This window comes from Rhinolophus hipposideros (assembly GCF_964194185.1).
Source record: "Rhinolophus hipposideros genome assembly, chromosome: 12".
In the NCBI taxonomy this organism is placed as follows: domain Eukaryota; kingdom Metazoa; phylum Chordata; class Mammalia; order Chiroptera; family Rhinolophidae; genus Rhinolophus; species Rhinolophus hipposideros.
Genome location: NC_138058.1, coordinates 60,878,463 through 60,903,014, shown reverse-complemented (window position 1 = coordinate 60,903,014; position 24,552 = coordinate 60,878,463). Strand labels below are relative to the sequence as shown.

At 35.7% G+C, this 24,552-nt stretch overlaps 1 protein-coding gene across 22 annotated transcripts in view; it reads right to left on the bottom strand.

Moving 5' to 3' along the window:
- Positions 1-24,552, bottom strand: part of DTNB (dystrobrevin beta) — a 185,464-nt gene that overhangs the window by 74,410 nt on the left and 86,502 nt on the right. For all 22 annotated transcript variants that reach the window (XM_081068519.1, XM_081068505.1, XM_081068510.1 and 19 more), the window contains one exon: positions 24,177-24,301. In XM_081068519.1, the coding sequence (XP_080924645.1) occupies positions 24,177-24,301 (125 nt within the window). The remainder of the gene's footprint in view (positions 1-24,176; positions 24,302-24,552) is intronic.

Genomic DNA, 24,552 nt, shown 5'->3' with positions numbered 1-24,552 from the left:
TCAAAGAGGATAATTAACATGTTCAAGGTCACAAAACTAGTAAATGGCAGAGCCAGTACTGAAACCCACTTTTATCTGGTTCTAAAGCTACTGAATAGATCAAGTCCACAGACTCATCGGCCTGACCCAGGCATCTCTGTATTATTCAAATGAATTTTTTAGATTAGAGTGCTCAGGGGAGAATACATTCTGTTTTGAGAAACACTGCCCTATTTTAAGACCATTGGCTTCAAGTCTACCTGGAAGTAGCTGAGAAAAAAAAGAGGAATTTATTCAGTATCATAACTAAATTCCTAACCAAGCTTTATGACAGGTGAGGGTAGAGCTGGCTTCCAGGACCCTGAAACGTCACTAGGACACTGGTTGTTATCTTTGCTGAGATCTCATTTTGGGTCAGAGTCTATACAGATCTCATAGCTTCATACATTCAATAAGAAAACAGCTTCTGCCTAACACACTGTAGCTTCACCACTGGAGAACAAAACCTCTTCCTCATTCCCATCTTAAATTCCCAGAAAACACTCAAGATGATCCTTGTTGAGTTACCTGCCCACTCTGGTAGACAGAGGACCCGCTACTTTGATTGGCAGTCCTCTTAGAACCACATGGATAGTGTGGAGGGAGAACCAAGTCTCCAAAGAAGAGGATATTGGTCCCAATTGCAGAGCAAATCAGTGAAAAATATTCACTTACTTAAAGATTAACTTTGTTCAAAAAAAAAAAAAAAGGCAAATGGCAGTGTCCAGGATCCAGGCACTTCTGGAGCTCCGCAGGGGTGGACACTGCTTTAGGACAAAAGTGCTTCTCCCTTGAGCACCATTTCCCTCTTCTTAGTCATTACCCTCCAAAATTTATTAACCTATTCACAGATCCTCACATTGAAATAATACATCATCTAATAAGAAAGCCAGCTTATCTAATTTATTCCATTATGACAAAGAGGATATACGGGATTTACACTGACCTATAATAATGACACCCTGTAGTTCTGGTGAAATATTAAGGAGGGCAGATTCTAAGATCCCTTTCATCGCTATAATTTATTATATTAGTCTCTCAAAAAGCATCCTGCCTCTAGGCAACAGTTATGACAACTGTGGATCATTTTTATCCTCCTTGAGTGGTGTGATGTTTTGCTCTTTATTCATTTCTATGTACCAGACCAACCATCTCTTGTTATTTCACTAGGTTCTGTGGTTATCTGCCCAAGCAAAGAAGTTAAAGAAACAAAGCTGCCTTTTGGAAAACCATAAGGTTAAAAATTAACCATATGGTACCGTAAATGTAGTATAAATATCACATTATATATATATTGACAATGAGGTTTCTCTGACTTCTAAGTAAAATATTGAACTTTATTGGTTATATACAATCAATTAACCAATAGAAAAGATTAAAAATTTCCAAAAACTACTAATCTGAATCTGTTGCAACTAATTCATTAATGTAAAAAAGCCTATCAACAGCCAGACATGCCTCAATTTCTATTTCTTGCAGTTCAACAGAGCCACTTGTAGTATAAGACTCATGATGAAATACTTCTAAGGAAGTATTTCACATCCTTATACAGAACTTTCACCACTAGAGAACATCTAGGGACACTAAGAGGAACCCAGGTATTCGCTGTAGCTCTGGAAAAGGACAGAATTATAATATAAGGCAATAATTAGAAAATTATGTAATAATATTGCTGTTTAATATTATATTGAAAAAGCAGGCAAAGGGTCTTACAAAGCAGGTAACAAAATCAACAGAAATGTACTATTTTAAAAACCTTTCCGTGATGAATCCCTCCTTTGTTCTTCTTGTTCATTAAACTTAGAAAGGAAGTTGTCAATAGTTTACAGGATGTTGACTCCTATATTTCTAGAAAGATGAGAAAAGATGATAACTTACATACTTCAACAGGTTACTGCTCAGAGAGGTCCATAAAATGCATGATGCCATGTCATTTCCTGACCTGTTCATATGGTCATTACTGAAATCAGCTTCCAGAAATGGAAACAGATACATTATTACAGAAGACAGGCTGTCATGTTTTTTGCAATTAGTCAGACAAAAAAAGATACAATCCCCTTTTCAAAATAACTGCCTGGCAAGTTCCAAAGGCTCCAGCACCCTGCCCAAAATAAACACAATGATCAACAGCCCAGCAGCTCAAGAAGCAAAAACATAACGACAAGGAAAAAAACTATCAAACCTTCACATTCTGTAGCAAATGCTTCGTTCTCTATGGATCTGGCATCTAATGCATTACACTGCTGCTGTCTCTAAGGAAACAGAACAATCACATGACGAGGAATCTTCTCTACAAGGTAGTTTATCCCACAGAGCATTTTGGGAAAGAGCAGGTACAAGAGAACAATTCATCAGAAGGCAAACACAGGCCTGCCCTCCGTCAGCAAGTCCATCAAGCCGCCGAATGCAGCCAATGGTAGGTAGGTAGGTGCAGTCCGCAGAGCAGGTACCACACTTCACAAGCTTTAACATGAAACATACCCTCTTGCAACAGAATCCAGTGGCCCAATGAACCTAGTCAGCCATTCCATTCTGATGGGGACGTGAAAGAGTATTCCTCCACCTCTTCTCCCAGTGCCTCTCTAACTGCCAACTGCTTCATAAGAAAGCAGCCTGCAGTACAGTTTCCGCCAAGCAATCTAGGCAGGTAGCGACTGCGAGGTAGGGGGAACTACTAAGGCCTGATTCTTGTTTTGTGGAAGAAGAGTTAACAGAAACGCAAGTAGAGCGAAAAAACTAGGGCAGCGGTGTCTGCCTACCCCTTTATTGCAAAGAGCTCCTGAATTCCTAAAGGCAGATCATAGAGGGCAGCTGAAACAGATGAGCTGTACTGGGCAGGCTGCTGAATGGGCTTCCAGTGACTCCGCTAGCAGGGCATTCACATGAGAATCACTCAGTCATCCTATGGCCTCGTATCTATTTCACCAACTCAGCAGCTCTTAAATCTGTGTGCTCCTGGTCCTCATCTCCACTGCCATCATCACACGTCAGCTCACACTGGGCTGGTGTAAGTTAAATATTGGAATGGTTTCCTGTTAGTCCGCGGGCGTCCAGAGAACCTTTCCATTGTCACTCCTCTGATTTCTCATGGCTACAATTACTTCCCGAAGCACAACTCTCACTTCACCAGTCTCCCTAGATCGTCAATTGTCTACCAGTCTCCCAAATTAGGACAAACATCTTCCTCTCTATGGTCACTGGCTAGACACTACAGACTCAGTCTTCCAGTCTGTCTTAATCTTCACTAGTGCCTTACACTTCCTAAATGTTCTGGGCAGATATGGTACAAATGTTCTGGGCCCTGGACTTTTCTGCTGCTACAGTAAAACAAAAGCAAAACAAAGATGGCAAAAGATATAAATATTTACACTAAAAATAGGGGAAGTCAAAATGAAACCCAGACTAACAACCTAAGTGCCTGCAAAAGAATTCTACCATTTGTTTAGATAACTGAAGAGGTGAAAAAAAGACAACCCAACAAATCAGACAGCTAACTAGTTAATATAAACACTTTGACATCAATAATAAAATCCCAAAGAATAAAATGGATGCAGGTGTTAGAATGCTTGGCAGAAAATGAAAGAGCTGATTTATTAATATATGACATATCAGAAATACAATAAAACAAAATGGGTGGGAAAACATCTTTTAAGGGTAGAAACTCTAGGGATATAAGAGGGAGTAGAGCACAAAATGTGAAGGCCAATGTGAACAATAATGGGTAAAATTAGTATCAGAGGAGAAAACCTACAGAACACTTGAGATTGCAATACCTTAGTTTTATAACAAAAGCATATCAAAGAGGAAGAAGAAGCAGCGGAGTGTGGAAAGAACACCAGTTTGGGAGAATCGGGTTCTTGTTCCAATTTGGGTACTGAGCAGTTTACGTGACCTGGACAATGAAGCTCTTTGTGCCTCAGTTAAACTGATCTGTGACATGAGGGGGCTGGTTCTAGAACAGTGATTTTCACATGTTGTTTCTAGGGCAACAAAGGATTCCACGACTTGCTTCAATAACCACAGACGAAAGCAAGGGGATCAGGCCTCAACCTCATTTCAGTAAGAGCAGCTCTACTTCTCCTCCACATAAGACTTCAGAAAGCAGTATGTTCCACTGCTCTTTTGAAAAGTTTGAAAACCCCTTTCTTGCTACAAAATTTAAATTAGAAGCCTCTGCTATACTCACTCACTGTATCCTGTTCTTTTCCTTTATGGTCCCGATCCCGGTTTGTAATTACATATAATTAGCATTTACTTTTTGATTGGTCTCACTCAAGAGGCTGTAAGCCTCATGAGAGCAGAACCCACAGGGTGCATTTATTCTACCAGTGCGTTCACACTGCACACCTAACATCATAACTGGCACACAGTGGGTGCTCAACAAGTATTTATTCAATAATGAAATTTTATGGTTTTATTATCCATTCCAAGTATTTAAAAGTGCAAACTGGTGAAGGACTCACCTGAACTGAATTTTAAATGGAAAAGATGTCCTGACAAGGAATTCAAAGGATAGCTAACAGGCGTTTGGGATGGCCAAAATGCTCACATGGGAGGAGGAATGATGGCTGAATACTAGTCTCTGGAATATGCCTGAACACATGGAAGCAGCAGCACTTCTTGTATGTACTAAATGCATCAGACCAACTATGACTTTTGAATCAGTCTTGGTATTTAACCTCTGGGCCACAAGAATCTAAAAGTAATTTTAAATGCCCTAATACGTTAGGATGTTTGCCAAGGGAATAAAGAACCACACATCACTTCATTGAACGTGTATCAGTCTCTGCTAAAAAAGGCCAAAGAGAGACATTGGGACAATGCTATGACAGTGAATTCCAAATCAGATGAAAAAAAGTAGTCGAGGGACTTCTGGTTCATGGTGGTGGGTTGAGAGGTGGTGGATTGAGAGGTGGTGGGTCTCTACATGCTGAGAGCTCACTCTCCTATACCAAAGAGAAATGATTTAAAGATATAAAAATAAATTGATGCATTTATGATGTATAGCTAGAATTTAAAAAAGAAAGAATGAAACTCTCTTTAAGGCTAAAACAAAATAAAGAAGTCCCCCATCCCCAAGGAAGAAAACAAACAAGAAGCCCTGTACTGAGCTGCCATGAGCCAAACACAAGGACTGCAGGCCACCTTTGGGGACGTTAGAAGAACTTAAATACCCCCCCCCTGCCAAAAAAAAACAAACAGAGAAAAGAGAAAATCTAAAACGGTCTTTAAAATGAGTATACTTAATATCCTCAGACCTAAAGAACAATATAGCATCCATAAAATGTTATGAAAAATAACTAATTCGGGATTTAAAAAATTAAAATCACAATTGTTGAGATAAAAAAAATCTCCACAGATAGGCAGAATACTGAATAGAGCTAAAGATCAATGGTATATATTTTTTAAAAAGTTAAGAAACACGAGAGTTAAATCCTGTTTTAAAGTTCGTATCGCAAGGTTCCAGAGAGACCAAAGGGAATGGAGCAAAAGCAATACTATGTGAAACAGATAATGGCTGAGAATTTTTCACAACTGATAAAATAAAAGACATGAGCCTATAGAGAATAAGAATCCTCTGAGTATTAAAACAAATAAACTAACAACAACCAAAACGCTCATATCCGGACAGATTATAGCAAAACTTCAGATTGCCAACATTATAAAGAAAACCCTAAGAGTTACTAGTGAAATATGAGCAATTCAACAGAATCCAATTATTATCAGCAAAATTGGTTACAAGGTAATAGAGGAATGACATCTTCAAAGAATGAAAGGAAAACAACTTTTGCTAGATTCTAAATCCAGACAAAATTATCATTCAGTAGTGAGGGCTTACAACAATGAAGCAAGCAAGAGAAATAAAAGACATCCAAATTGTAAAGCAAGAAGTAAAACTATGTTTATTTGCAGGTGACACGCTCTCATATATAGAAAACCCTAGAGTTAATAAACAAGTTCAACAAAGCTGCAGGATACAAGGTTAATATAAAAAAATCAGTTGGGTACCTATATACTAGCAATGAATAATCTGAAAATGAAATTAAGAAAAGAATTTCATTTACAACAGCATCAAAAAGAATAAAATACTTAGAAATAAATTCAATCAAGGAAATCCAATACCTGTACACTGGAAACTACAAAACATCATGGAGAGAAAATAAAGAAGGTGTAAATAAGTGGAAAGACATTTCATGTTCATGGACTGGAAGACTTAATATTGTTGAGATAGTGATAATTCCCCAAATTGATCTACAGATTACATGCAATTCCCTATAAAATCACAGCTGCCTTATTGTGCAGAACTTGACAGGTTGATCCTAAATTCATATGGAAAAGCAAGAAACAAAAACAGTCAAAAAAATCTTCCAAAGTTGGAGGATATATGAGTATACTTCCTGATTTCAAACTCACTACAAACCTTTCAAAATAGGCGAGTTTGCTTAGTGTTCCAAAGTTCAGAGATATTCATCAATTATCCATTATTCTTTCTAGTTACACAGAAGTCTCTAATTAATATCTGGAATTAGTGGCTTTAAAAAGGTTTCTAAGTCCAAACAGTACATAAGAATTGAGCAACGGATATGAGGGCATTTTAAGCCGCTGACTGATGTTTCTGTCACTGCTACGCGCTCCAATCACACCCCACGCCTGCTTTCACTGTCTGCTGGGATGCCCAGAGTGGAAGTACAGCTGACCACAGTACTCTCACAGCTTCTCCACTCTAGGTCTTCACTATTTCTCCTCTGTCTCCATGTAAAAGTTGGGGAAAATGACAGATGGACAGTAACAGAAAACTAAACGCTGCTGTGAGTTGAGACTGACTTCAAAGATGTGTTAGAAGGGGTCTAGGGGATTTTTTGTTACAAAGATGTTAAATTGGTGGCTACACCAGTCCTTTTTCATTTGTAACTTACTCCACATCAACAAAACATCCGACTTGCTTCAGTTAAAGGTGTGCATTTTTAAGTTAGTTTTTGGAGATCCTTTCTTGGGAAAAATCACTTTATATTTGGAGTTTCTCCCCCTATTTTTAAAAGAAAAATATATTAAAAGCATACTGCCACTTGTACTTCTACATATCCTATTTCTCTCCTTCCGTCCACTGCTACTTATGACATAAATTAGAAATACAACTTTAATTCACTTTCGTGACTCAATTTCATCCAAACTCTTTAACTGCATCTTTGACATGAGAGTCTTTGTCATTACTGAAGGTTCTCTGAGTCATCCTCACCCAGTTCTCCAGAGTACGTACGGTGGTCATTTCTGTGCAAATTGCTTAGGGACAATTCCTCTGAATCTAATGCTCTCCATGCAAAACGTACCACAAGCTTCTCCCATGATATTAAGCCAGCTGGCATTTTCATCTATAATCACTTAATGCATTTTTATTTTTAAAATTAAATGTAATCGTTTTCACACACATAATTATAAGCTTGATCTAATGGGAATACAGGGAACACTGCTCTCGGTGATCTGAGAATCTTTTTAAGCATACAGAGGATGTTTAGAAAAACTGTTCAGATACTTGGCCCTAAAATAAATCTCAACTCTATCAAAGAATCAGTATTTTTGAGAATACCACCTCTGACCAAAATTCAAGAATATCAGAAAGCATCAAAGAAAACCCCCAAAAAATGTTTCATGTGTTTGGAAGTTTTAAAAAATCACCTTAACTGAGAACATTAGGAAAAAAAATTAATAAAATAACTCAATAATCATCTAAAGAAGTAAGAAACTAAATAACAGGATTTGATCCTTACATGTTTTCTCCATCTAAACATCATCTCTAAATTGCCAATTCTCAAATTTATGTTTTCAAGCCACACATGTCCCATGAATGCCCTCCACGCTTATATAGTGCCTATTTGACATTTCTTTTTCAGTATCAAACAAAACAAAACAAAAAACTCAACAGGTCCAAAATGGATCTCTCATTCTACCCATACTTGCTTCACCCATAGGTATCCCCATCTCTAGCCTTCCAACTGTTCAGGCCAAACTAACTTTTTCTCTCATACTTCACATCCAATCTGCCAGCAAGATTTTTTATTCCTCCGTATTATATCAGTTTTATATTTTTAAGCTTTTAAAAGCGTTGAGCTCACACAAATAACATCAATAGCGGTATAATCAATTTCTTAAAATGAAGACATTAAATATTCATCTCAATAAACTTTATGGAGAAGCTCTAAAATAATATTTTTCTTGTGATAAACTGGATACTGAAAAGGAATGAACGATAATAGTTGGACTTCCACAGAATTAAACATGAGGTGGTGACAGCTTGGAAGAAATGACTAGAGAGAATAAAGAAGTCACTTAAATTCCAAAAAGAATTCTACAAAAAAAGTGAAAAACCAAGATGGAAGATTAGTCAGTACAATTTAACAGACTACTTCCTTCGTTTCATGCTTGGAGGCAAGGTATCCAGTTTTACTCTTAAGATGATCCCATTAATATGATCCAAAAGGGAAAAACTAAGTAAGACAAAAGAGAAAGGTCACTTTACCAGAGGAAAAGATACCTTATTTAGACCTCATCTTGTCCTCTAGGATTATTTCGAGTAGTAAAAATAAGAATTTTGCCCCGAAATCCCATAAAAAATACAGATCTTCACTATGTGAGTAACCTCTCTTTGATTGCTTTCCAAAGCTTCAGTGAAATCAGCAAAGTCAAGTCAAATAAACAAACAAGGTCCTATAACGTGACCTAGAAGAGAGAAATTGCCACACTTAACCTATTTCAATTATTAGGGTGGTGCAAAAATAATTTGAGGTTTTTGCAAATTTTTTAACCTTTTAAACCGCAATTACTTTTGCACCAACCTAAGAGAATTGACAACTGAGCTACATACTCTGGAAGCACGACAAGTCAGTCGAGTTTCGTCCCACAAACACCTGGAATGTGCCAGGCACTAGACCTTAAGAAGGTGACGGTGCAAATGAGGTGTTTACATCTTCAAGACGTCCAGGTCTAATACGTACTCAAGAAGTCCTTAAAGAAGGAGACAGCCTTTTATTGGGTGTCCAAATGACCGATAAACCAACAAGAGCTGAAGGAATTTAGGGAAGGAAAGAAGAGATCCACATGAGGTAGCTGCTTCTAGGCTTCAAAGGTTTTATGGCTGGAGCAGAATTTAAGCTTGGCTCATGCATGTACAAAACGTGAAAAGTCTGAAAGAGCCAAGAAGGGCATTCAGGAAAGGGGGTGGTTGAGCTAGGACATCATGGGCCAGCTCAGAGGTGCAGGAAGGGGTATAAAGTTTTAAAGGGAGAAAGGAGGCAGTTCTAACCAAAGCAGAGGCTTTGTATTGCATAAATTTAGCAGCAGAAGATAAGATTCAAAAAGTAAGGTGGGTCCCAATTACACAGGGCTTTGAATTCCAGCACGAGGAGTGCCTCCTTAATTCTATAGCAGTGGAGTTTTTTAAACAGGGAAGTAATATGACAAAGGCAGTGATTCAAGAAGATTAATTTCGTTGAAATATGTCAACAGATTTGAGGTTTAAGAAGAATGAAAAGGGCTAATTTATTAGGTGCTAAACTTAGGCATTAGTCAAAACTGGGCAATATAAAGACCTGTAAAGGTGCTAAGAAATATTCAGATTATTCTAAATTGCAACCAAATCACAGGATATTACATCCTATTAAGAAATGCCACTCAATGAATATAATTCTGAGGCCCAATGTCTGCATGAAATTACGTTATAGGTATACCCTAGGTTTGGCTAGGTAAGAAATAAAGCTCAAAGAAAATCAGATTTCTCCAACATCAAGAATAAATACTTTTCAAGGATTTAAAAAAAAAAAATCATAATGAAGTAGATGATCATGGCTTCCAACCTAATTTTTCACCCTTTTAAAAAATTATTGAGGTAAAATTGATATATAACATTATATAAGTTTCAGGTATACAATATCATATATCAACTTCTGTATACACTACAAAGGGATCACCCCCAAAAGTCTACTTTCTATCCTTTATCATACAATTGACCCCCTTTACCCATTTTTGCCCCACCTCCCAACCCTCTTCCCTCTGGTAACCACCAATCTGTTCTCTGTATCTATGCGTTTATTTTTGTTTTGTTTTGTTGTTCATTTGCTTTGGTTTTCTTCAGATTCCACGTATAAGTAAAATTATACAGTATTTGTCCTTCTCCATCTGATTTCACTTAGCATATTTCACTTAGCATAATACTAATAATATCCCAATAAAGTATGGAGCTCAGTTAGTAATAATATCAAATTCAGTTAATTTGTAAAATGTTAATAACAGAGGAAACAGTGCAGGGTACATGGGAACTCTCTGTCCTATCTTTGTAACATTTCTATAAATCCAATAAAACTATTCTAAAATAAAAAGATTATTTAAGTGTTTTCTTAAATGAACAAAAGATCTAAATAGACAATTATACCAAACAAGATACATGAATGGCTTATAAGTACATGAAAAGAACATCATTTGTCATTGGAGAAATGAAAATTAAAACCACAGTAAGATACCATTACTCACTAAGATGGTTATAATTAAAAAGAATAACAATATACCAAATGCTGGCGAGAATGTGAATAAACCGGAGCTCTCATGCATTGCTGGTGGGAATGTAACATGGTACAGTCACTTCCAAAAACACTTTGGCAGTTTCTGAAAAAGTTAAACATACACTTACCGTGCATGACCCAGCAATTCTACTCCTAGGTATCCACCCAAGAGAAATGAAAACATATATCCACACAAAGACACAAATGTTCACAGCAGTGTTTTTCATCATAGTTAAAAACTGGATATGAGCCAAATGTCCATTAACTGGTGAGGGGATAAATAAAATGTGGTCTAATCATACAATGGCGTATTTCTGGCATTGAAAATAAATGAACTATTAATACTTGCTACAACATGGATAAGCCTCAAAAATATTACGTTAAATCAAAGAGCTAAAAACAAAAGACTACATATTGTGTTATTCTGTTTATATGAAATTTCTAGAAAAGGCCAAACTATAGAAACAGGAAGTACATCAGTGGTTGCCTTGGGGCTACAGGTTAGAGCTGGGGTTGACTACAAATGGGTATGGGGGAACTTTTTTGGTAGACAGAAATGTTATAAACTGGATGATAGTGATAGCTGCAAAATTACATAAATTTACCAAAAATCATTTAACTGTCAGAGTGGGTGAATCTTATGGTACGTAAATTACATCTCAAGGACACTGTTTAAAGAAAGAAAAGGCAAATCAAAACCACAATGAGATATTGTGTCACATCCATTAGGGTGACTTCTATAAAATAAAAACAAAAATTCAGTGTCTCAAAGAGATATCTACACACCTATCTTCATAGCAGTATTACTCAGAACAGCGAAAAGGTGGAAGTGACCCAAATGTCCACTGACAAAGGAATGGACAAACAAAATGTGGTATATATATATATACAGTGTAATATTATTCAGCCTTAAAACAGGAAGTAAATCCTGACACACGTTGTAACACAGATGAACTTTATGGACATTACGCTAAGTGAAATAACACAGTCACGAAAAGACAAAAAAATATGATTCTACTTGTATGAGGTATCTAAAGTATTCAAATTCATAAAAACAGAGAGTAGAATGGTAGTGACCAGGGACTTGTGGTAAAAAGGGAGCTGATGTTTAATGGATATGTTGTTTGAGATTTGCAGGTTGAAAAAGTTCTGGAGATCTATTTCACAACAATGTAAATATACTTAACATTACTAAGCTGTATACCTGAAAATGGTTAAAATGATAAATTTTACCACAATAAAGAAAGAAAAGAAAACTAGGGGACGGTGTTTGGGCCACGTTAAAGTTGGAGTTTAAAAGCAGTGCTTTATGGTAGTGTAGTGGTAAATAGAATGAGAAAAATCCCAAGGGGTGGGTGAAACTCAGCAGTACAAAGTCACCTTCCTGAGTTTTCTTGATTAAATAATGCTGTTCTCCTTACTGCATCATAATCAATCACCACATTTGCTGGTCACTTGGCTATCCCTCTCTTTGACACGTACACACACACAGGTACCACGTATATACGAGTATATACACATGTGTCGGTTCATGAGTGTAGGCAAGCCCTCCCCTCCCCAACACACACATACACATGAAGTTCAGGCGAAAACCATATCCTATTTCTAGGGCTATCTTACATGACACATAACCCTTGGTATCAGTTCTCTCCGTGCTCCATCTTTCTCTTTATTTATTTATTTTTTGGGGAGAGATATACTTCCAAGTAACCTTAAGTCCAGAAGAGAATGATTATCTGCAACCTTCAGTCTGAAATGGAGCTAACCAGACAACACCCAAACTGGGACGGGGTAAAGCTCAAGGTTCTCAGAGAATCTTGTGTTCCTCAGCTGCTGGGCTCTCAATATCATCCCAGCAAAATACAAGGCAGAATTAGTATCAGATGAATTGTGACCTAAGAGCCATAAGAGCCTTCACATCCCAGGTTATAGGAATAGGAGAATAAAACAGCTTTTCTTTTCTCAAAAGGTCAAATTAGATAGACCGGAGAGTTTAGGGTTCTGATGGCACACAGGTGAGCAAATTATGTCACCATGTCTAGGTATTTACAAAATTTTACAGCAGAATGCCAGACAGAATTAACAGCAGATGAGCCATGAAATAAGAGTCAAAGCGTAATACTTGCCTGTTGGACATAGGCCAAATTATAACCTTCCAAAATAGTTATAACCTTCTATTCTCTGGAGACCAAGACACCCAGAATGAATCTGATATTCCTTTCAGGTGACTAGAACATCAGATTCACCTTGTGATTTAGAGAAGTGTCATCTTGTCAGCTTCCTCCAATGAGACGACCTCAGCACCAAGCAGCACAGGCACAACACACATTCAGTAAAATACATGTGGAAGACGGTAATTTCAATCCAAACCAATTTATCAATATTATAAATTCTGTAACACCCCACAATTTATTTGGAAATATAGTAAAGTCAGTTAACAACTCTCTTGGGGAAAAAACACACACAAATTTGGCTTATTACAAAAAAGTTGCAAATAATGAGGCAGTCAGTTTGGCCCAATTAGCCAGAACCACCCTTGTCACAAAAGACATTTCCAACTCCAGAATCATCCATCATTTTAAAAGAAGTGTCATAAAAATGTGATGCATTAAACTAAACCATGTAAGTTGCCCAGCTAGCTCAGTCAGGCATGAGACTCTTAAACTAAACCATATAAACAATAAGTTACACCTTTTGATAGGGTTTCTTGATAGGGTTAAAATGGTCTTACATTATTACTGGTCTGGTGAATTTCTATTGATCTACCTCATGTCATTATGAATAAGAATGAATGAGGCAGAATTTTCATGTTATATGACTAAAAAGTTCGCAAACATTGAAAGCATCAGATGTTTCAAGTATAGCTGTCTAAGGTTCAAAAAAAAAAAGCTATGAAGTTGGATCAGGAGTAACACAAGAGGACAAATATGTTTTGATCAAATCAAAGTAATGCATATAAAGAGTGTAAGCATCAAACAGAAGAGCAATTACAATAGACAAGGGCCATATGAAAGTATTATTTTAATTATAATTTTATAATTATAGTATAATTTAAATAACAGTATTTATTTATTTATTTATTTATTTATTTATTTATTTATTTATTACCTAGCTTAATTCTGTTCTGATGCAATGTGTAAAAGAAACTGGTTGGGTTAGCTGTTCAAACATGCTACATACTCATATTTTCATATGTGGAGATAGTGAGAAACAAGAAAAAGGCAGTCTAGTTTCTAAGTAACAAACTTTATCCAAATGCTTCAACAGAAGTTACCAATTGACCTTCACCCTTGGGTGAAAAAAGCAAACTGGACCATCAAAGAAGATGAACATTCAGAAAAAGGAATATCAGGAAGTACAAAGTGCCCTAAACATGCAGTTTTTAATCAATCCTTCCCTAAGAACAGGGGCTGGCAAACGTTTTCTATAAAGAACAAGACAGTAAATACATGTTACCGTGTTTCCCTGAAAATAGGACCTAGCCGGATCTCAGCTCTAATGCGTCTTTTGGAACAAAAATTAATATAAGACCCGGTATTATATTATATTATATTATATTATATTATATTATATTATATTATATTATATTATACCCGGTCTTATAGTAAAATAAGACTTATACCCGGTCTTATAAGACCAGGTCTTATATTAATTTTTGTTCCAAAAGACGCATTAGAGCTGATGGTCCGGCTAGTTCTTATTTTCGGGGAAACACGGTAGGTTGAGGGAAATATAATATCAGTCACAAAGACTCAATTTTGCCATTGTAGCCTGAAAGCAGACACAGACAATACGTACATGAAGAAGTGTGGCTGTGTCCCAATAAAATTTTATTTATGGACATTAAAATTTGAATTTCATACAATTTTCACAAAATGACTTTTTGACTTCACGACATATTCTTTTTCTCTTCAACCATTTAAAATATAAAAATCATTCCTAGATCCTGAGCTATACAAAAATAGGTGACAGGCTATAGTATGCCAAGCCCTGTCTAAGGGACTAGATCAATCACAGGTGTGTCCAAAGGGGCACTGGTCATGCTGGAATTCATACAAATAAATACACTACGCCGACGGCAGGAAATTTTGCTTTCTATAAAAAATAATAACACAAATTGAAATGTAATGGTGATTAACTACTAAAGAAATTAGGTATAAGGACTATGTGGTTAGATAATTAGATCCTAAGTAATAAAAATTGCTTGAAATCAGGCTAGCAGAAAGGCTACTGGAGACATCAAGAACTGGAAGTTTTGACGATAAGAAACAACTAATTTGTCTCAGAGACTTAGAAGTAAGAAAACTTGCTAGCGTGCTGATGATAAATGAACTGGTTTTGTCTGAGATTTATTTGAAAACCGTATTTACTTAATATTCTCAACTCACCAGCAAAGGAACATCATGAACCAATCAAGGAAATGTGCCTGACATCTAGTGGACACTTTAGGTACTGTACCTATTATTTTCTGAAGCAAAAAACACACACACAAAAGGGTGGGTGAATGGGCTACATATGTCTGTTTACATAAATCATGTTTAGCATCATTCATTCATGCAACGTATTTTAAGTGCCTACCATGCATGAGGCACGATTTCAGGCGCTGGGAACTCAGTGAAGAACAAGACAGAGCTCCAGCCTTTGTGGAGCTGACATTTTTGGGATATGATTTACTTTATTCTGAGGGAAAGACTTTAAAAGTTTAGAATACAGTACTTATGGCATCCTAACCTCTTAGAAGCACTTTCAGATGCATTATCCTTAAACATGATCCTGAGATAATTACGGTAATTTTTACAGAAAAGCTAACTGATATGTCTTGATTTTTAATCTAGTTTTTATCATTTCACATAGTTCCCCTTCTATTTTTCAACTACCCAAGTTACAGCCATAGATTGCTTTCTCTTGATTCTAAAACTAACCACAGGATTCAAATAATGGTTCCATTATTGTGTGTTTCTATAACAACAATTTTTACTGAGTCAGCATGTTAGGCAACTGAGGTGCAATGGAAAGAAGGCTGGGCATGGAGTCAGGAGCCCGAGACTCTCGTCCCAACTCCACCATATTGCAGCTGTGTGACCTTGGGCAGGTCATCCAACCTCACCAATACTGTTTCCTCATCTGCTACAGGTTACTGATATTTATACTGCAAAGGGTGCTGTGAGGGTTAAGGAGGATGTGAGCAAAGGGCTCTAACTCTATGAGTGCTCAATACCATGTTTCCCCAAAAATAAGACGGAGCCGAACAATCAGCTCTAATGCGTCTTTTGGAGCAAAAATTAACATAAGACCTGGTCTTATTTTACTATAAGACTGGGAATATAATATAATATAAGACTCGTCTTATGTAATATAAGACAGGGTCTTATATAACAAAATATAAGACCAGGTCTTACATTAATTTTTGCTCCAAAAGACGCACTACAGCTGATTGTCCAGCTAGGTCTTATTTTTGGGGAAACACGGTAGATATCAACAATTGAATCTCAAATTTGTGAAGATCTGAATAGTTTCTATGTCAATAATGAAATGCAAGCAATCAACATTACAATATACTTTATCTCATACTTAGTTTCAATTCCTGTCCCAAATTTCCATTGGAGTTTTCATTTCATTTCTGGGTATGCGACAATGGTAAAACCTAAGATTTTTTTATATTTACAAACTTTTCTCCATCTCCATTACCACCATGATAAGTTCAAAGCACCATCATCTCTCACCTGGGCAATGGAAAAAAAACCTCTAGCTGGCCCCTTCTGTTTCATCCTTGTCCCACTCCCTATTTCCACACAGTGGCAGTGATTTTGTTGTTGTTTAAATTCAAAATTTAACATGTCCCTCTCCTATCTAAAACCCTTCAGCTTTGGGATAATGTCCAAAACCTGAGGCGGTCTTTGCCTACCTCTGCAGGCTTCCCCAGCCCTCTGGGAATGCTCCTCCCACTGCTCTCTGCCTGCCTAATCCCTGATCAGCTTTTAGGCTTCTCTGTAAATGTTATTCTTCGTAGAAGCCTTGCTTAATCTTCCAAGAAGATCAAGACAGAGGTAAAGATATTTTGTTAGAGAATTACTTTACATATAGAGGACAAGTAGGTGATTTATATTATTTCTCAGCGCTTCAAAGTGAGTATCAATTGCTAAAAGGAAGGCAAAATTAAACCTACGATAACATCAGCAGGAAAATTATGGAGTTGGGACAAATGGCTACCAATTGGAAAAATAAACTTAAATTCTTATCGCATACCACACGCACACACACGCACACACACTACATAAATAATAAATTTTTTATAGACAATGGTATTTTTATAATATTGGGGTGAGAACAATATTTTTAAATATGAAAGGAAAGCCAGAAACCATGAAGAAAAAAATTTAACAAATATAATCTTTAACCTAAAACCTTTAGTAAAAAAAAAAAATAAAGTTGAGACATTTACGAATTCAGAAAAATTTTGCAGCACGTTTGACAAAAGGTACTTATTCCAATAAGGAAAAGAAAACTCAGATTAATTTAGTAAGAAGACAACTGACCAAAAAAGGTGGAAAGAACAAATGTAAATGGCTAAGAAATACATGAAAAAATAGGTAGCTTTATTTGTAATGAAAGAAATGCAAATAAAAATAACAATGAGAAGTTATTCTCACCTATCAGGTTACAAAACACTAAAAAGTTTGAAAATACCCCCAATAGGTGAAGGTATAAAAAAGCTGCTGCTCTAATCTGGTAATCTTTCTGCAGGTCAATTTGGTAACATGAATTAAAACCCTTAGAAAGCACAACTCTTTGACCAAGCAAATTCAGCTTCTGGGAATTTATACCAAATAACTAACTAGACACAAGTGCAGGTCTGAACAGGAAGTGCAAAAATGTTTTCTGCAGCACTGTTTAATAGCAAAAAAACTGGAAACCACCTAAATGCTCTATAAGAGATATTACATATATGAATTATAGCACATGCATGCAACAGAAAAATAAGCACTATTTAAAATGATAATATACATCTATGTTAACTGACAGAAAGATATGAAAATACACTGCTTAGTTAAAAGAATGATTCACAAACAGCAATATCCCACATAAAAATACACAAGCATGGGAAAAGACGGGGGGTAAGTGTACATACTAAAAAGTTAATGTAGTGGTTTCTGGATAGTAGGGTTATACACTTGTATTTTTCTGAATGCTTTTACAATGGATATGTATTATTTTTAACATACAAAAAATACTGAAAAACTACTCAACACAAAATATGTGCTTATACGAAGTGTTACTGGGCACAAAGAGATAGAAATCAGCTTTTTTCTTTACTCTTCTTCACTATGATGTTTCTATTTGAAGCACTTAGCAACATTTCTGCTAAAAGGGAGAATCTCTCAGAATACAAGTGTGCTTTGGTGACAGACTTTTTATTATGTAAAGGGGGAATGTCCACTTTATTCTATACTCAGAGAAAGATCCAGGTTCCAATTCTTAGCTGTCAGTCCTAGATTGAACTCCCACTTAAATTTCTAACAGAAACTTGATAGTTTTTTTTTTTTTTTTTAAATAAACAGGGGAGAAGAGACCTGAGGTTGAATTTGTCCTGAGACAAAGGAAATAGAGCCACAGAAGGAATGCTCAGAAATTAGAGATGTCTGGTACCTCTTAAAGAGAGGGAGGGGTTACATTAAAAATTAGAAAATTGGTGGAAAAGTCTGCCTAAGAAGCAGAGAACCTCTCACCTCTTCTACCCCACTGCCCAACACCACACAGCCGTTAGGCTGCTCTTTTGTAGGCCCAGGAAAAAATTAGAGGTTACTCTATAGTGAAAATGACCAGACAGTCTTTGAACTCAGGCACACCAGGTAGAGGTGGGGGTTTGGGGCCTGATGTAAAATGGAGAAACTAACCGAAAGTCTACACTAAACCACTGGATTCCCCAACACACTTCTCTGAACAGGACAGACATAACCTTTGATCCAACAGCTGCATCCGAGGTATAAAGAAATTCTTAACCAGTTCCATTCGAGAAACATCTGAGGTATTTACTGCATGCAGCATTACATGTGAAGGCAGAGATCTGAATGCACCCTAGGTTTCCATTATAGGGAGAATGGATACGTCAAATGTTGTTCATAATACTACCTAGGTAAATTTTTAAAAAGGACAATACCTAATTTTCAAGAACATATATTAGTAAAAAGGTATACAAGAAGCACATGAGAATGGTTACCAATGGGTGGAAACGTAACTAGAGTGGGATACATGAATAAAGGTGAATTTCAAAACATATGGCAAAGAGCACAAAATAAAATGGTTGAAAAAGTCCAAATATCACAGTAATCATAATTTTTAAACTATCATAATATAAATCAATTTGAATCATAAGTGACTAATTATAGTAATGACAATAGTATGATAATACATTTAAATGGACCAAACTTGCCAGCTAAGACAGGTTGTCAGGTCAGATTTTAAAAATCCAGCATACAATTTCCAAGAAACATAATGAAAACCTAAAGACACAGTTCGAAAATCAAAGGACGGGAAAAGCAATACCTGGCACAAATATTAAAAGATAGCAAAAGATATTAAAAGACATTACTAGCAGATAAAATAGACTTGAGAACAAACAGAATTATTAGGAATAGTTGTTACATAAGAATACATTTTCAATTTCCTAGTGAAATGTGTACACATAATTCTGACCAAGTAAGGCTGACTACGGAAGATTTGAGCAACATAATTAACAAATTTGACCTAATGGACATACAGTCATTCACTATAAACTCTGCACCCAACATGCATAGAATAAGCTATCTTTCCAACCTCACTTGGACCATAATAAAAAATTGATCACAAGCTAGATAATAAGTATGTCTCAACAAATTTGAAAGAACTGAATAATTCAGTCCACTTTCAGACCAAAGTGAAATTACACCACAAATAACAAAAAAGCAACTAGAAAATTGGAAATTAAGGAAGTATACTTCTCAAAGAAATCAGAGCTTAGAAAATATTTAGGACTCAACAATAAAAAAAAAAATTGCATTACAAAGCTTAGACCCTACTCAGGTAGTGCTCAGAGAAATTAATAGCCTTAGATGCTCATAATAAAAGGGAAAAAATGAGCAAGCTCACGATATCTTTAAAAAAGTTAGAAAAAGAGTAGCAAAATAAACCCAAAGAAACTATAACAAAGAAATAATACAGATAATGGTGGAAATAAGTGAAATTCAAAAATACAATACATACAATAAGAGAATCATCAAAACCAAAAGTTGGTCCTCTGAAAGTCCAACAGATTAGACAAACCTATGCAAGATTTTTCAAATGAAAAAAACAGAAAAACATAAATACTTGAAAGTAGGAATGAAAAAAGTACATTAGTACACAAACTGTAGATAAAACATTACAACTTTGTGCCAATAACAATTTCCTACAAATATAAAATGTTCCAAAGTGACTCAAAAAATAATAATAATAAATGAAAATAGTCTTACAATTGTTTTTAAAAATGGAATTAAGTATTAAAGATCGTTCCACAAAGAAGGCTTTAGGCACATATAGCTTCATTGGTGAGTTTTCTAAAAATTTAAGGAGCAAATAATTCCTATCTTAAACAAGTTCTTCTCAAAAATATGAAAGGAGAGAATGCTCCTCAACTTTTTGAAGACAGAAAAATTGGACATATTTTGTCCTAAAAATAAGACCAAAAAAAAAAACAAAAAAACAAAAAAGGGAAATTACAGAACAATTTAACTTATAAACATAGGCAAAACCTAAACAAAATATTAGCAAATGAAATCTAGCAGTGTATTAAAAAGAGAGTCAATTTATGTTTATTCCAGGAATGTAGGGTTGTTTTAAAAAACACAATGTAATTCACTATGTTAATAAAATAAACTCATATGATCATCTCAATTAAAGCAGAAATGTTTGATAAAATTTGACATCCACTCATGACAAAAAGAAAGCACTTTTAGCAACTAACAATAAAAGAAAGCCTCTTTTAGATGATGAACAGTTCTACCAAGACTACGTCAAACACCATACATTGTCTTTGGGATTGGTGATAACACAAGAATGCCTACTAAACCATTTCTATTCAATATTGCACTGGAGGTTCTAGCCAGCATAATAAGACCAAAAGAAAAAATAAAGTATGATTAATGCTTAAAAGTGTAAGGAGCAGGAAGGAGGAAACAAAGCTATCACTATTTGCAGGTGATATAATTATTTAGAGACAATCCAAAAGACTCTGAGTACAATTACTAGAATTAATGAGCAAGTTAAGCAAGATGACTAGGTAGTGGATTAAAATACAAAACTGATTTGCATTTCCATATACCAGCAACAAACTGTTCAGACACATAATTCAAAAAAGATACCATTTGCACGACTATATACATTTGCCAAAACTCATGGAATTGTACACTTAAAGTGGGTGTATTTTATTGCATGTAAATTATACCTCAAAAAGAACTGTAGGAAAAAAGGCACCATTTGAAACAGCAACAACAAATGTAAAGTACACAGGAATTAATCTAACATATATAAGACCTTTCTGGGGAAAACGATAAAGTTTTATTGAAAGGCATAAAAGGATATTTAAATAAATGGGAAGACATAATACATTCACGGAATGAAAGACTTAATATTGTAAAGACGTCAATTGTCCCAATTTGAGCATTAGATTAAATGAATTGCCAATCAAAATCCAACAAAATTTTATGAGGAAGTCAGTAAGCTGATTCTAAAATTGACGTGAAAGAGCAAAGAATAGACCACATACCTTTACAACAGATTATTTAATCCCTTAATCAAGACAGTGTGATATTGGCATAGAGACAGACAATTCAACCAAAGGAACAGAATAAAGAGCCCTGAAATCAGACCACGTATATTTGGAAACTTATTTATGACAATGTGGCATTGTAGATCAGTGGGGAAATGATGGATTATCTAATAAATGGCTCCGAGACAAGTTATTAGTCAAATGCAAAGGGAGAGAGAAAGAGAATTACATATTCTATATCATACCACACACAGAAATCCGTTCCAGATGAATTAAAGACATATGTGAAAGGGACATCTTTAAAATTTAAAAAGAAAGAGAGAGAGAAAACCATTATAATGTTGGAGCAGAGAAGGACAGTTTTTAAAAATAAAAAACGCAACATAAAAAACACTAACCAAAAAGGGAAAAGGTTAACAAATTTAACCAAAAAAATGGATTTACAAGCAATAGGTAAAATTCACTATGGAACATAAAGGGGAAAAAAGCATATTTTTTCCCCCAGCAAGAAGGAAGCAATGGGAAACAAGGAAAAACAACAATCAGAAGTCAATCCAGTTATAAAGTTAAAGGCATGATTTTGAGCAATCCGTGGTGTGTGTGAGAGAGAAGTTCCCAGGGAGCTCTGATGAGAGAAGTACACAGGGTTCACGACACTAGAACTACACAAAGTAATAGCGCGCTGCTTGACTTTGTACTGAGTGGTATTAACTGTAAATGCTGTTATTTGGTTTTCAACTTTTAGATTCAATCCGTAAGAAATCTCAGAGGATCATAGATGATCATAGAAAGAACAGAAATATTATCAAATTTTGACAATATAAAGTAATGGCATAGATGACAGAAGTCAGGAGGCAAAAGGAGAAGGGAGAAGCAGACGGAACATACTAATTTTTTCTTTTAACATAGTGGAAGTTGAAAGAAATCACAAGAAATAGAGATTTAAGAATATTATTTTAAATTACAAAGTTAACCAACTTAAAAAATGGTGATATAATTATGAAAAACTGGGATGGGTTGAAATATAAGGTTGGTTCCTTACACCACAAAAGGAATTCAATAATGTCCCAAACTGATGGGTCAAAAAATGGTGTTCTAAATACCAGGGGTGCCAAAAACATATATACAAGGGGACATTTTGGTCAATGTTGCTCAAGCAGTAGGTCACTGTAATCAGAAGTGTCTGGACACTGATGGAAACCACTTTGAACAGCTCTTGTAATTGCAGAAGTCAAACATGACTTGTAGTCATCTATTGTTATTGGTTCATGTTGAGCATTACAATTTTAATACACTTTTCTTAAAATGTGTATACATTTTTTTGGCACCCTTTTCTTAGCACCCTCTGTATATTATTCAGAGATATTCGGAGGTAACCACTACTAGATCTAAAACCCAGACAAAACACAATGAAGTGCGAAAGGATATGTTTGCTGTGTTTCCTTTTAAGCTCTTCTGTATCACTGCATTTTTAATCCACATGCTTGTATAATTTTAATAAACATGAAAATTTGAAAAATCATGGAATATAAAAAATGATCAAGAAACCTTAGAAATCATTTAGTCAAACTACCTACCACCAGGTAGATAAAAGAAAAGGAATGTCTACTCCAATAGAAAAACTTCTAAACACCTGATAAAGCCTTATGATCCAAAAATCTACCAACTTTACCCAGCAGAGTAAACTTAATGTCATCATTTAAGTCAGTGAACAGATCAGAAAAGAGGCCGAATCCTATCTTCTTTGTCTCTCCTCCTCACTTTTCCTCTTTCTGTTACTTTTTTGGTCCCTCTAGCTTTCTAGCATGAATGTTCAACATATATATGTTATATATGTTTTGTTATAAAACACAACTTTATGTTTCCTAATTTCCTCTCAATACAAAGAGCAAATCAGGTTGATTTTCATTTTCGTGTGTTTAAACTAATTTTTAAAATCTCGTGAAATAAGTCAGAAAGAGAAAGACAAGTACCATATGATCTCACTTATATATGGAATCTAAAGAAAAGACTATGTGAATGAACTAATCAGAGACAGTTTTGGGGACGCAGAGGAAAAACCGAGAGTGGTTAGATGGGTGTATGGGAGGGGGTTGGGGATAAGGGGAAAGGTGAAGGGATTTGGAAGCAGCTGGTAACCACAAGATGGCCTCAGGGTTTCTTTTGAAAATTAATTTGGGGAAGGTATTCTATAATGTTGTAAAGATTTTGTTGGGTATCCGATGGACATGCGTCCTATTTGGGAGACCACCTCAGGGATACTGTGGATACCTGATCATGGCATTGTACACCAGAAGCTAAACATTAATGAATGCCAACTATAATTTTATATATATAATGTGATGGTTCAGTGTGAGGTCGGAGGGATAGTGGATGGGGGGAGGGGGGTTCACACTATGAGGGATATAAATGATGAACGTCTAAGTATTACCTTGTTTTGTACACCTGAAACTAATAAATAAATAAATTAATTAAAAAAAAAAATCTCTATGGGCATGACTGCTGTAGAGAAGAGATCATCACTACCACGGATTTAAGGGAAGAACACACAAACAACAAAAGGCAACCTTGCTGAAACCCAGCAATGTATTACTGTTTCTGTTCGAGACTGCTATGTATTATGTTAGACTTCAGGGCTCAAGAGCTAGGTTTCCCTGTAGATATTTATGGCGATTTAAAGAGATGAAAGCTTGCAGTCCCCAAAAGTAAAATAAAAAGCAGAAGGTTAAGTGTTCATGTTAGGTGATACTTGGTTTTGATCCAAGACAATTTAGCAAGGTGTCCACCTCAGCCTAATCCACATCCACATGCAGGTGTATACTTACACTATATTTGCAAGGTCAAGTGGTTTCTCTGGTTGCTCAGGGAAAACAGGATGCGGGGGTTCTCTGGCGGGTACACACCCCAAAGATTTACTAATTGCATGGCTCAGCTTCTTTGCAGGGGATTTCTGTGTAAAAGTAGAAAATAAGGAAATAAAGAATTAAATCTTCAAAGGAATGAAAAAGAATTGCAACAGAACTTGGTAACAAGAGCTGCAGAAAACATATTTTCAAACACAAGTTTCATTATAATCAACATGAATGGGTTCTGCAGAAAGAAACCTACAGTCGTTCCAACTTTCATTTGTGGTCCCCTTCTTTTCTGTGCTTCCTCTCCCACCTCTCTATGCAGTCCCATTATCAAGTTAATGTTAAGTGC